Source organism: Mus caroli, chromosome X (assembly GCF_900094665.2).
Source record: "Mus caroli chromosome X, CAROLI_EIJ_v1.1, whole genome shotgun sequence".
NCBI classification, from domain to species: Eukaryota; Metazoa; Chordata; class Mammalia; order Rodentia; family Muridae; genus Mus; species Mus caroli.
The window spans coordinates 131,084,349-131,096,105 of NC_034589.1; the positions used below are offsets into that span (position 1 = coordinate 131,084,349).

General features: G+C 41.2%; 1 protein-coding gene across 1 annotated transcript in view; it reads right to left on the reverse strand.

The window, feature by feature from the left end:
* Window positions 1–317: 317 nt before the first annotated feature.
* LOC110286408 (60S ribosomal protein L23-like) overlaps window positions 318–11,757 on the reverse strand; it is a 60,101-nt gene continuing 48,661 nt past the window's right edge. Inside the window, exon 2 of the mRNA XM_021152764.1 lies at window positions 318–732. Coding sequence (XP_021008423.1) covers window positions 318–732 — 415 coding nt within the window. The remainder of the gene's footprint in view (window positions 733–11,757) is intronic.

Below are 11,757 nucleotides of genomic sequence, written 5' to 3' on the forward strand. Positions count from 1 at the left end.
AGGAGGCATAGTATACCTGGGATAAAGAAATCCTTCCAGATTTCTTCAGGCATGGAATGATGGACTTTCCTAAGACATCAAAATTAGATAGGAGCTGGGGATGTAGTTCAGTTGGCCTAGCATGCACAAAGCCCAGACTTAAATTGGGTGTGGTGGTATAAACCTCTAATCCTAGCACTTAAGTGTTTGGAACAGGAGGATCAGAAATTCACTATATAATGAGTTTGAGGCCAGGCTAAAAGAAATGAGACTACCTTATCTCTCTCTTTTTTTTTTTTGACTTTTTAATGAATATATTTTACAAATACACTGGAGAATCATGCAATGCTTCCTGCATTGGATGCAATCCTGGGCCACAAATCTGCACACTCCTTTGCCACTGGACCTGTGATAGCAGAACCTTTCATCTCTCCTTTATTGTTTACTATGCCCCCTGCGTTGTCTTCAAAATAAAGAAACACCCCTTCTTTTCTTCCATATGACTTTCGTTGTCGACTTACCACTGCTGGATGGACCTTGTTCCTTAGTTCTGGTTTGCCTTTCTTAACTGTGGCCATCACCATGTCCCCCACACCAGCAGCAGGAAGTCTGTTCAGCCGTCCCTTGATTCCCTTCACAGAGATGATATACAAGTTTTTGGCTCCTGTGTTGTCCACACAGTTGATCACAGCTCCGACCGGAAGACCCAGGGAAATCCGGAAATTCGCTCCAGAGTACCCATCGCGTGTCCAGCTCAACACCAATGGTGCCGCCCTCTTTCGGGGCTCCCTCTAGGCCTCTGCAGTGCCCCCCATCTTCTCCCTCTCTGGCCCCGGGACTGCACCACCGCCGGGAGCCTTCGCCAAGGGACCAGCCATCCATCCTGTGTGGTGGATGCCAATGGACTACCTTATCTTAAAGCAAAACAAAACAAAACAAAACAAAACAAAACAAAACAAAACAAAACAAAACAAAACAAAACAAAACATTGAGCAGACCAACCTTTCTACTAACCATTGTGAGCCCTTGTCTTCTTTTCTTCCACAGAATGAAGAAAGGCTAACATGTTTTTGCCCCTAATTTTCTATAAATTCTCAACTGAGGTTTCCTCTTCCCAGATGATTCCAACCTGTGTCAGATAGTCCAGAAAAGAAAAAAGAAAGAAAGAAAGAAAGAAAGAAAGAAAGAAAGAAAGAAAGAAAGAAAGAAAGAAAGAAAGAAAGAAAACCACCAAATGTTTTTCTGTAGCAATTCCAACATCTGGTTTCACTTTCTTAGCTAAATAAAGGGAAAGGAAGATTTACTATGTAGCTGAGAGTAACCTTGAGGGAGAGTAGCCTTGAACTTTTGATCTTCCTGACTCCATCTCTTGAGTGCTGGGATTGCAGGCATGCACTACAGGCTGGGTTTCTACTTCATCTGTTGCTTCATCTTTCAGTGAGATCTGATGAAATGAGGAGGGACTGTTTGCCTAAAGCCCTTATTTCTGAGCTCAGCTTAAAAGGAGTCTCCTAGTTGAAGACTGCTATGAAGAGATCAAGGCAGCCTGGGATTTTTTTAACTGTAGGGGCTAAGCCCACCAGACAAAAGAGATGCCATTTTCATAATCAGCCACTCTCCGGTTCTAATTTCGATAAGAACAAGACAATTGTTAAATGGAGTGCTCCTCATTCAACCACTTCATCAGCCGTAGCTGTAACAGCCTCATCATTGCCTGGTCATCAATCATTTGTCTCCTGAGATCATGGGATGGGGAGAACTAGGCCTCTCACAAGGCAGGTACTAAAGAAATTTACATTCTTTCGGCTCTTCATTTTTTCCTTAACTCTGAAACATATACAGCCCAAGGGAACTGAGCATCCACAGCTGGAGCCCCCCTGCCTCTCAACTCCATTTCCAGACGAGAAAATGAACTGGGCTTTTGCCAATATTGCAGAGTTTAGCCAAGAATGCTGGACTGTTGGAATCATCTAATAGCTTTTCTCCAGTGCTCACTGATGTATTCTAGGCTAGTCTTTCTCAAAGTGTAGTCCTCAGAACAAGTCTACCAGTATAACCTGAAAGCTGACGGTTCACCAGAAATGGTTCACCTCAGACTACTGAAGTAGAATCGTGGGAAATGGGGTTCCCAGGAATCTGCATTTTTCTTCAAGTTTACTTGGAAAATGTTATACCCCCAAAGACAAAAGCTCCCCCTCTTACTAAGAGCAGGTCTGCTCTTTCTCTTGTTTATTTGGTTTTGAGACAAGGTCCATATAACTCAAACTGACAGCACCTAAGAATGACCTTCAACTTCAGATCCATCTGTCACCACCTCAAGGTTGCTGGTATTACAGGTATGTGCCTCCATTCCTGGCAGTGCTGGGGACTGATCTAGTGTTTCCTGCACACTGGCAAGCATGCAGTTGCAAGCCTTTGGAGAGCTTTGGTTTGGTGGTACCTAGCCCTTCTCAAATCAAAACATGGTGGCAATGCCTGGTACGCTGTATTTACTGAACATTTATTATATGCTAAGCACTATACCAAGTGCCTTGGACATTGTTCTTAGATATTGAATCTTGGCAAATATAATCTGAGTTAAGTGGTGCTGTACCCTGCCTCCAGGAGTCCCTTCTGAAGCTGTTTCTAACCTGGCTTGTGAAAATGAACTGTTAGAATCCAGTTTGCCTCTGCTCAGGTCACAGCATCTGCAGCAACCTCCTCTCTAGGTACTGTCAGGCACCCTACTGAGACATTATCTGTGACTAACATCCTGGGGCCAGGATTTCTCACCTAGGGAGTGAGTTAACATCAAAGGAGTGTATACAGCTCCCTTTCCCTCTTCCTTGCCTTCTGTCTGGGAATCAGAGAGCCTGACTGCAGGCTTGGGCTGTGAAACCTTCCCCATTCCTGAAAGGTAGAAAAAAAAGCAATGCCATTTTTGCTTTGTGGGCTCTGATTCCTCTCTTCAGAAACCCCACCCATACAGTCTCTGGTGCTGTAGCCTGAACTCTCTTCTCATGCTGTTGTCTCCCTGTCTGTCCATGTTATTAATAACTTTTCTAATAAATGCCTTACTCCCCAGTGATCCATCTTAGTATCCTCTTGAACACTCCCCTCCCTGAAACCTACCAGGGCATAGTCATCCTGAATACACCACTGTGATGTCCAGAGATCAGTACCATGGGAGAATGCAGTGTATCTATAGCATCCTTTTGTGAACAGATCGTTTTTTCTTCTTACATTCTTTTCTGGCCTAATACGCAGTCTTTGGCATTCAGCCCTGTTTGCCGAAAGTAATTGGCTTTTCTGTTTACCTGAGCTTGCAGCATTCTGGACAATGATATTTGTTTGGGTTGACACTCTGTTACAAAACTGCTTTTCAAGCATGCTTTCCAAGTAACAGATTTTTTTTTTTTTGATGTAGTGCTGAGTGCTTGTCTCACAAGTGCCAACCTTCCCAACTCACTGTCTACTTCAGTCAGAATCTAACAGTCCCTGCTATTTACAAAGTAACTGTTAGATATTTGTTCATCTACTTAACAGGAGTCCCAGAAAAAAATGCAATTAAAATAATAAACCTCCCTTTTTACTCAAATTGCTTATCACTGGTTTCATCTTGAGATAAGATAGCTAGCTAAGAAAGATGAAAAGATAAATATCATTGAGCAAAAATAATGCTCTTATTATTGAATAAAGTTGGTGCCACCATTTTCAGTCGGATGGTCACTGGTTGTATCAATATCAAACACTGGGGTGGGAGATATGGCTTAGTGTTTACGAGCACTGGTTGCTATTACAAAGCAAAACAAAAACAAACAAACAAACAAAGCAACCTGGATTCAGTTCCCAGAACCCATATGGCAGCTCATAATCACATGTAACTCCAGTTCCCAGGCATCTGATAGCTTCCTCTGCCCTCTGAGGGTGCTAGGCATGGATGTGTTGTTCAGGCATACATGCAGCAAGACACCTATAAATTAAAAACAAAGTCTAAAGGAAAAACAACATTATTATTTTGAGACAGGGTTTCTACGGATTGTCTTGCCTGTCCTGAAACTCACTCTATAGGCCAGGCTGGCCTCAAAGTCACAGATCCACCTGCCTCTGCATCCAGAGTGCTGGTATTAAAGGTGTGAGCCACCAGCTCCCCTGCCAACAAAATTATATTTAAAAAAAAGTCAGACACGGCAACCCATTACTGTGCTGTACTATCTACAAACAAGAACAAATTAGCTCTTGTATTTTCAGGAAGAGCGCTCCTTCCTGGCTTTTAATAGTGTTAAGAACATAAAGAGAACGGCTTTGCTGGATGGCATCAGGGTAGGAATCTAAACCTGAGACTGAGTGTGCATTCCCAGAAGCAACCTTCCTTCCTGGATCTAATCAGAAAGAATGACCTTGAACTAGATGAGACACCATTGAGGAGTGAGCCAATGAACTGCAGAGTCATAGTGTGGGCCGGGGGTGGGGGTGGGGGTGGGGGGACAAAGTGATCTGACTCCCTAGAATAACTATTCTCACTTTCTCCTATAGTAATGGGAATTCTAGCTACAGGTGACAGCACAGGTTAAGAATATATTTCTCAGTATCCCATGTAGCTAGGTGTGGTCACGTGATTAAGTCCTGGTCAGCAGTAGAAGCACTCTACTACTGAGATCTAACCCTAGCTCTTTGTTGTGTTTTGGTACATGGCTTTGCTGAGTTGCTCATTGTTGCTCCTGGACTCTTTATTTATTTATTTATTTATTTATTTATTTATTTATTTATTTATTATATGTAAGTACACTGTAGCTGTCCTCAGACACTCCAGAAGAGGGAGTCAGATCTCGTTATAGATGGTTGTGAGCCACCATGTGGTTGCTGGGATTTGAACTCCAGACCTTCGGAAGAGCAGTCGGGTGCTCTTACCCACTGAGCCATCTCACCAGCCCATCCTGGACTCTTTGTAACCAAGGCAGGTCTTAAATTTCTCATCTTCGTGCATCAGTCCTCTTGAATAGGGATTATAGACCTATGCCACAAGACCTGGCTTCTTCTTTAATGATTGGTTTAGTTTTATTTTATGTGCATTGCTGTTTTGCCTGCCCATATGTCTGTGTGTCAGACCCCCTGGAACTGGAGTTCCAGACAGTTCTTAACTGCCATGTGAGTGCTGGGAATTAAACCCAGGTCCTCTGGAAAAGCAGCTAGAGCTCTTAACCACTGAGCCAGTACTCTGGCCACCACTACCTTCTTTTCCTCCTCCTCCTCCTCCTCCTCCTCCTCCTTTTCCTTCCCTCCTCCTCCTCCTCATTATTATTATTATTATTAAAGCAGGATAGTGCAGAATCTTTCTTATCAAAACTGTTGAGTGTATAACTAATAGTCAACTACTAGGAAGATTGCCCTGGAAGATTGGGTATGTGTTATCAACGCAGAAATTATCTATGGAGTCTGATTAAACTGCTGCAGGGTGGGGGGAGGCCGCTGATATGATTGAGTGAATTCTACCTACTGAACTCATTACAGGCACTGTTTCCAAAGTTTTGATACAATTGATTGCTGGCTTCTTTACTTGTTCATAGGTCTTTGTTTTATTTAGCTCCCCTTTCTATTCAGATGTCTTCCTCCCTTTTGCTAGTCTGTTTTGTTTCTCTTTATTTTGTTGTGAGTTGTCTTCCCTATTGAGAACAAGTCTCTTTTATCTCAGGTTGGCCTTCAAGTAGTAGTTTAGGATGAGGTTGAGCTCAGCCTTCTCTTATCTTATCTCGTTCTCCTAGGATTACAAGGGCGGATCACCATGCCCAATTTCATGCTGCTCTGGGAATCAAAGCCAGGGCTTCAAGCATTTTAGACAGTCTACCAATTGAGCTACAAACCCAGCCACTGTTTATCTATTTATAGCAACATTTTTTTGTTTAGTCATATAGGATATCATAAAAATAAGGATAAACATTCTGACATTAGATGACTATGACTTTGACCAAATCTCAGCCACACTGAGGTTTAGATTCTTTGTTAAAATAGAGTGAAATCGTTGCGTTCAAGAAGTAGTTGTAAGGGACACATGAGCCAGGATTTTTTAAAACATCTAGAATATTGCACATATCAAGCAATCAATGAATATTCTTCTTATTAATACTAATAATAACATCAGTATACTATGAAGTCACCACTGCATACGAGCTAGACAGTGTGCTAGCTTCTACATAAATTTCTGATTTTCTTCATGCGGATATGTGTCTAGGAGGCATAGAAGGTTCCGACAGCTGCTTGATTGAGGCTTTCTGAAGGAATGTGGATTACTGGTTTCAGGCGGAACCTTGTCTTAGGGAAAAGTAAGTCCGTTCATTGTAGTTTGATGATAATTTCCTCTTCTATCAATAAAATGCATTCATTGAGTTTTCCAACAGGCCACCTGTAAACTCTGTTGGTGAAAGTCTGGCATCTCAAGCATTTAGATTTATTTCATGTGTTTGTTTTGTCTGAGTGTATGTATGTGTACCCTGTGCCTGCACAGTGCCTGGAGAGGTCAGAAGTGACACAGAAACCCTTGGAACTGGAGTTCCTGACAGTATGAGGTACTGGGATTTGAACCCTAGTCTTCTGCAAGAATAACAAGTACTTTGTTTTGTTTTGTTTTGTTTTGTTTTGTTTGAGACAGGGTTTCTCTGTGGAGCCCTGGCTATCCTGGAACTCACTTTGTAGACCATGCTGGCCTCGAACTCAGAAATCCGCCTGCCTCTGCCTCCCAAGTGCTGGGATTAAAGGTGTGCGCCACCACTGCCCTGCTATAACAAGTACTCTTAACCACTGAGCTGTCCCTTCAGCCCCTGCTCAAGTATGTAAGTCTTAAAAGCCCTTAGCTACATCCCTCTTTCTCTCCTCACTCTGACTTTAAACCTATTACTAGTTTCAATGCCAGCTAGTTTCAATTCACTAAGTGACATTTTGTAAATCATTGCCCTCTTCTGAGCCTCAACTTCCTCACTTGTGAAATGAGCTTATTAACAGTATTCACTTCTGTAGGTTTGCTATGAAAGTTTAATGAAATAATGCATGCAAACTGCTTAGCATGGTGCCTGCCACACAGCAATCAGTAAGCATTAGCTATTTTCATTCATGCATTAATCCATTCACTCCAAGAGTGTTTGTTAAGGCTTGGAATGAGCTGGGCTCTGTGCCTTCCAAAACTCTACAGTTTTACTGGGGATACAAGACAAAACACAACCTATGAAACACTACAACTATTTTTGGATGCAAATCTAGCCTTTAAATGCTGAGCCACCTCTCCATCCTGAAATGTTACATATAAAATTCAGTGGGATTGGGGACAAAGAAATCAAGATAAGCCAAGGGAATGAAGAAGTCATTAAGAAGCAGAATCATACTTCTAAAACTGTCTTCCTTTGATTCTCGCTTCCACCACACCTTAGAGATCCTTTTGGATCAACGTTTGAAAGCCCATGAACATAAATGAATAGTACTTGGTTACACAGGGGGAAAAGGACAAGTTGGGTGGTAGCTGGGAGAGTAACAGCAGGCTGGCACAGGTATTGAGGGTTCGAAATAGCTACACAGAGAGCTTGTTCTCAATTGCTGCCACTCAGAGTTTCCTAACCAGTATGCCAGGTTTACTTGGAAGGCTTCAGAACAGTCACCCTGGGATACAAACAGCCAATTTTCATCTTTTTTTTTTCTAGAATGCTACAGGAATGTTAGCGTTTGCTGTGCCTGCCAGTCCCTGCCAAGGGAAGAACAACTTTACATTTTCAAAAGCCATTATGTTGAGGAAGAATTTTGAAGCATATTCCACAACTAAAAGGAAGGATAAAGAAATTTGGAGTTGGGTATGGAAAGTTGTCTAGGGTCTGAATCATGCTAGCAAAGGTCAGATCCAGGGCCACTGTACCATTGTCCACCCTAGCCATATATATGGTAAGAGCAGCTGCTGTTCAGCCTGCTTTATAAACCAAGCCCTATCTTTACTGACAAAAGAAAGGAAAAGCAAAATTTAGTGCCCAACCATCCAAACCAGACCTATGGGAAAATCCTTTGTTCTAGTTCGTTTGCTGTCACTCTAATAAACAGAATGATCAAGAGCATTTTGGGAAAGGGAAGAAGGAAAGGTTTATTTTAGCTTACAGGTTGTAGTCCACCATGGAGGGCAACTGAGGGAAGGACTCGGGTCGAGGGTTTGAAGCAGGAACCAGGTGATGCAATGCTGCTTACTGCCTTGCCCCCGTGCCTCTCTTTGCTAGCTTCCTTATTATATATCACAGGTCCTCCTATCTAGGGAATGTGTACAACACAGAGGGATGGCCTCTCACATATCAATTAGTAATCAAGAAAATGCTGACAAGCTGGAATGAAGTAACGTCAGGACCTTTAGTCCCAGCAGTGGGGATGCAGAACCAGTGGCTTTTCTGATTTTGAGCCTTGTCTATAGAGTAAGTCCCAGGACAACCAGTGCTCCAAAGAGAAACCTGGTCTTAATAAAACATAAAAATAAAAAGACAAAGAAAGAAAGAAAGAAAAATTTTAAAATGCTAACAGAGGAATCTGATGGGAGCTATTCCTCAGTTTAGTTCCCAGTTTATTATGTAGCCATTTGGAGTGACTATGGCTCAGGAACACAGATTTATGTTATGCCAAGTTCTATGTTCCAGTGTGAAAGAAGTTTCATGAATTTTTATAGTTTTATAGAACAAAGGGAGTCATAAATCAAGGTAAGTTTTAAATACATTGGTTCACACATCAGAGAGGCTGGTACATGAAGTGGGAGAAGCTGTTCTATAGGCCTAAGATGCTATCCGATTACGTTCTTTGCTTTTGAATTGGTGGAAGCCAGTGGTTTGTTACTAGACTCCAAAAGGTTTCTATTTATTAGGCACAAGATAATAGTTCCAACACAGAGGTTGGGCAAGAAATGGCTGATCTGGAGGACGAGAACTCATCCAAGATAAGGTAATCGGCCTCTAGATCTGTAACATTCCCATCTCTCCACAGTACTGGAATTCTAATCAGTCAAGCAGTCTCTGCAGACACGGCTTCTTTTCATCAATTCTCATTCACACCACTCATCACAGCCTTTGAAGGTAAGATCACAGTCTGTACATCTGGAACCAACTAAAAGGCCACATCGTTAGAATATGCCGGTGAACATCCTTTCTTTCTCCCTAACTCTTGTGAATGAGACTCCAGAGTTCTATTAAAGTGGGTTTTGTCTGGGGGTTGTTGTTTGATTGGTTGAGGTGTTTTGTTTTGACTTGTCTTGTTTTGTTTGTATCTTATGAAATGAAATGAAATGAAATGAAATGAAATGAAATGAAATGAAATGAAATGGGTACTTGGTTCCTTCTTGATGGATGCTTGGTAGGTTTTGCAGAATTTTTCTTTTCTTTTCTTTCTTTCTTTTCTTTTTCTTTTTTCTTTTTTTGGTTTTTCGAGACAGGGTTTCTCTGCATAGCCCTGGCTGTCCTGGAACTCACTTTGTAGACCAGGCTGGCCTTGAACTCAGAAATCCGCCTGCCTCTGCCTCCCAAGTGCTGGGATTAAAGGCATGCGCCACCACTGCCCTGCAGAATTTTTCTTCACAACACTCCCTGTCTTTGTATGATCAATGTTCTTGATTAGAAACAAAATAAAAGAAAATGGTGAATGTAACAAAGCCAAGCAAGCCAAAGGACAGTTTCCTGAAAGGATGTCATGAGTGGTGGATGGGCTTCCAGAATCAAGAAGACACTGGAAGACTAGGATTGGAAGATGACATGAGCTAAAAGAGTTCCAGAAGCCACCAGAAGCTTCTAGTAGGAACAGTCTGTGTAGGACATTACAGGAAATGCTCAGCATCCTTAAATGTGGTACTAGATACATATCTGTGTCTCTCTGTCAGTTCTAGATTCATAGTTGCAAAAGAGGAGGAAAAAGGAAGGGCTCCTTCCCCCTCTTTAGCTAAGGCTGAGTTTATGTCTCACGAAGTTTCATTTTGAGAAAGCAGCATTTTTCTTGTTTTAAATATTTTAAATGATTTTACTTTTTAAAATCAACATATGAAACAATGAGTTTTATTATGACACCCTCACACATGGAGAGCACATATTTGTTTGAAGCTATCCTCTCCTACTGGTCCTCTTCTTCCCTGCAAATAGCTTGCTCTATTTCCACATGTGCATGTATTAGTTTAATCTATATGGCACATGTGAGAGAAAGCATTCACCATTTGTCTTTTTTAGTCTGGCTCATTTTACTTAATGGAATGATTTCCAGTTCCATCCATTTCCCTCTCTGTGGCATAATTTCATTTTTCCTATAGCTGAATGAATTACCATTGCATGTATATGCTATATTTTTTATTTTAAAAAAATTAGTTTTACTTTATGTGTATGAATGTTTTCTCTAAATGTATGTCTGTGTACCATGTATGTGCCTGATATCCACAAAGGCCAGAAGAGTGCATCAGAACTAGAGTTATGGATGGTTGTTAGTCACCATATAGGTGCTGGGAATAAAAACCCAGGTCCTTTGTAAGAACAACGAGTTCTCTTAGCTGCTGAGCCATATCTCCTGCAATATAGTACATTGTTCCTATCCATTTACCTGTTAAAGGACACCGAGTTAGATTCCGTATCTTGACTACTGTGACTATTGCCTCAGTTAATATGGCTGTGCAGTATTTGTGTAGTATGGGAACTGAATTTCCATCAGTTATATACCAAGGAGTTGTATAGCTAGACCATATGGTAATTTTATTTCTAGCTTCTGATGACTACACATGGTAGCATATTATTACATGCGAAGTATTTATAATATGCCTTTATTTTATAGCCTCTAACTCTCAATTGGACCCTCAAACTTAATTGTAGCCAGGTATAGTAGGACGTGCCTATAATACCTGCACTCAGGAAGTGGAGGCAGGAGGATCAAGAGTTCAAGGGCAGATTAAGTGACATAGTGAAGTTGAGGTCATGATAGGGTTCATGACACACTATGTTAAAAAAGAAAAACAAGCTTTAATTGTAATTGGAAACTACTTTCCTTAGATATTACTCTCAAGTCCAAGAAATAGGCATAATTTAGTCCTTAACTGAGACAATAATAAAAAAAAACCTACACACAACCACACACACACTCACACACACACACACACACACACACACACACACACGCACTACCCATTTCATCTTCTCCGTGATCCCTTGTGTCTTCTCCCTTATCCTTCTCCTCAGGCAACCACATTTGCTTTCTGACACTATTTAGCATTTGTTCACATTTTGTGTAAATGAAATTACATAGCATATACTCTTTTGAGTAGAATATTTTAGTTAGCATAATTATTTTGAGATTCATCATTGTTGCTTGCACTAATAGTTCCTTCCTTTTGTTGGTGGACTGCATTCTGTTTTATAAATATATGTACAATGTATGGATCCATTCACTGTAGATTCATATTTGGATTATGCAATGGCCTGTTCTAATAATCAAACATGAATCAGTTGTTACAATGAAAGTATTTTGCAAATGTGATTAATGTAAACAGGTAACGTTAGACCATCTCATGAGTCCAAGACTGCCTTTAAACTTATGTCGTCAAAGACAAGTTGAGCTACTGATTCTGCCTTCATTTTCCAATTACTGGTATTACAGGCATGTGCTACCAAATCCAGTTTCAACCTGCCCTTCCCCTCCTCCTCCTCTCCCTTCCTCCTCCTCCTCCTCTCCTTCTTCTTCTTCTTCTTCTTCTTCTTCTTCTTCTTCTTCTTCTTCTTCTTCTTCTTCTTCTTCTTCTTCTTCTTCTTCTTCTTCTTCTTCTTCTTC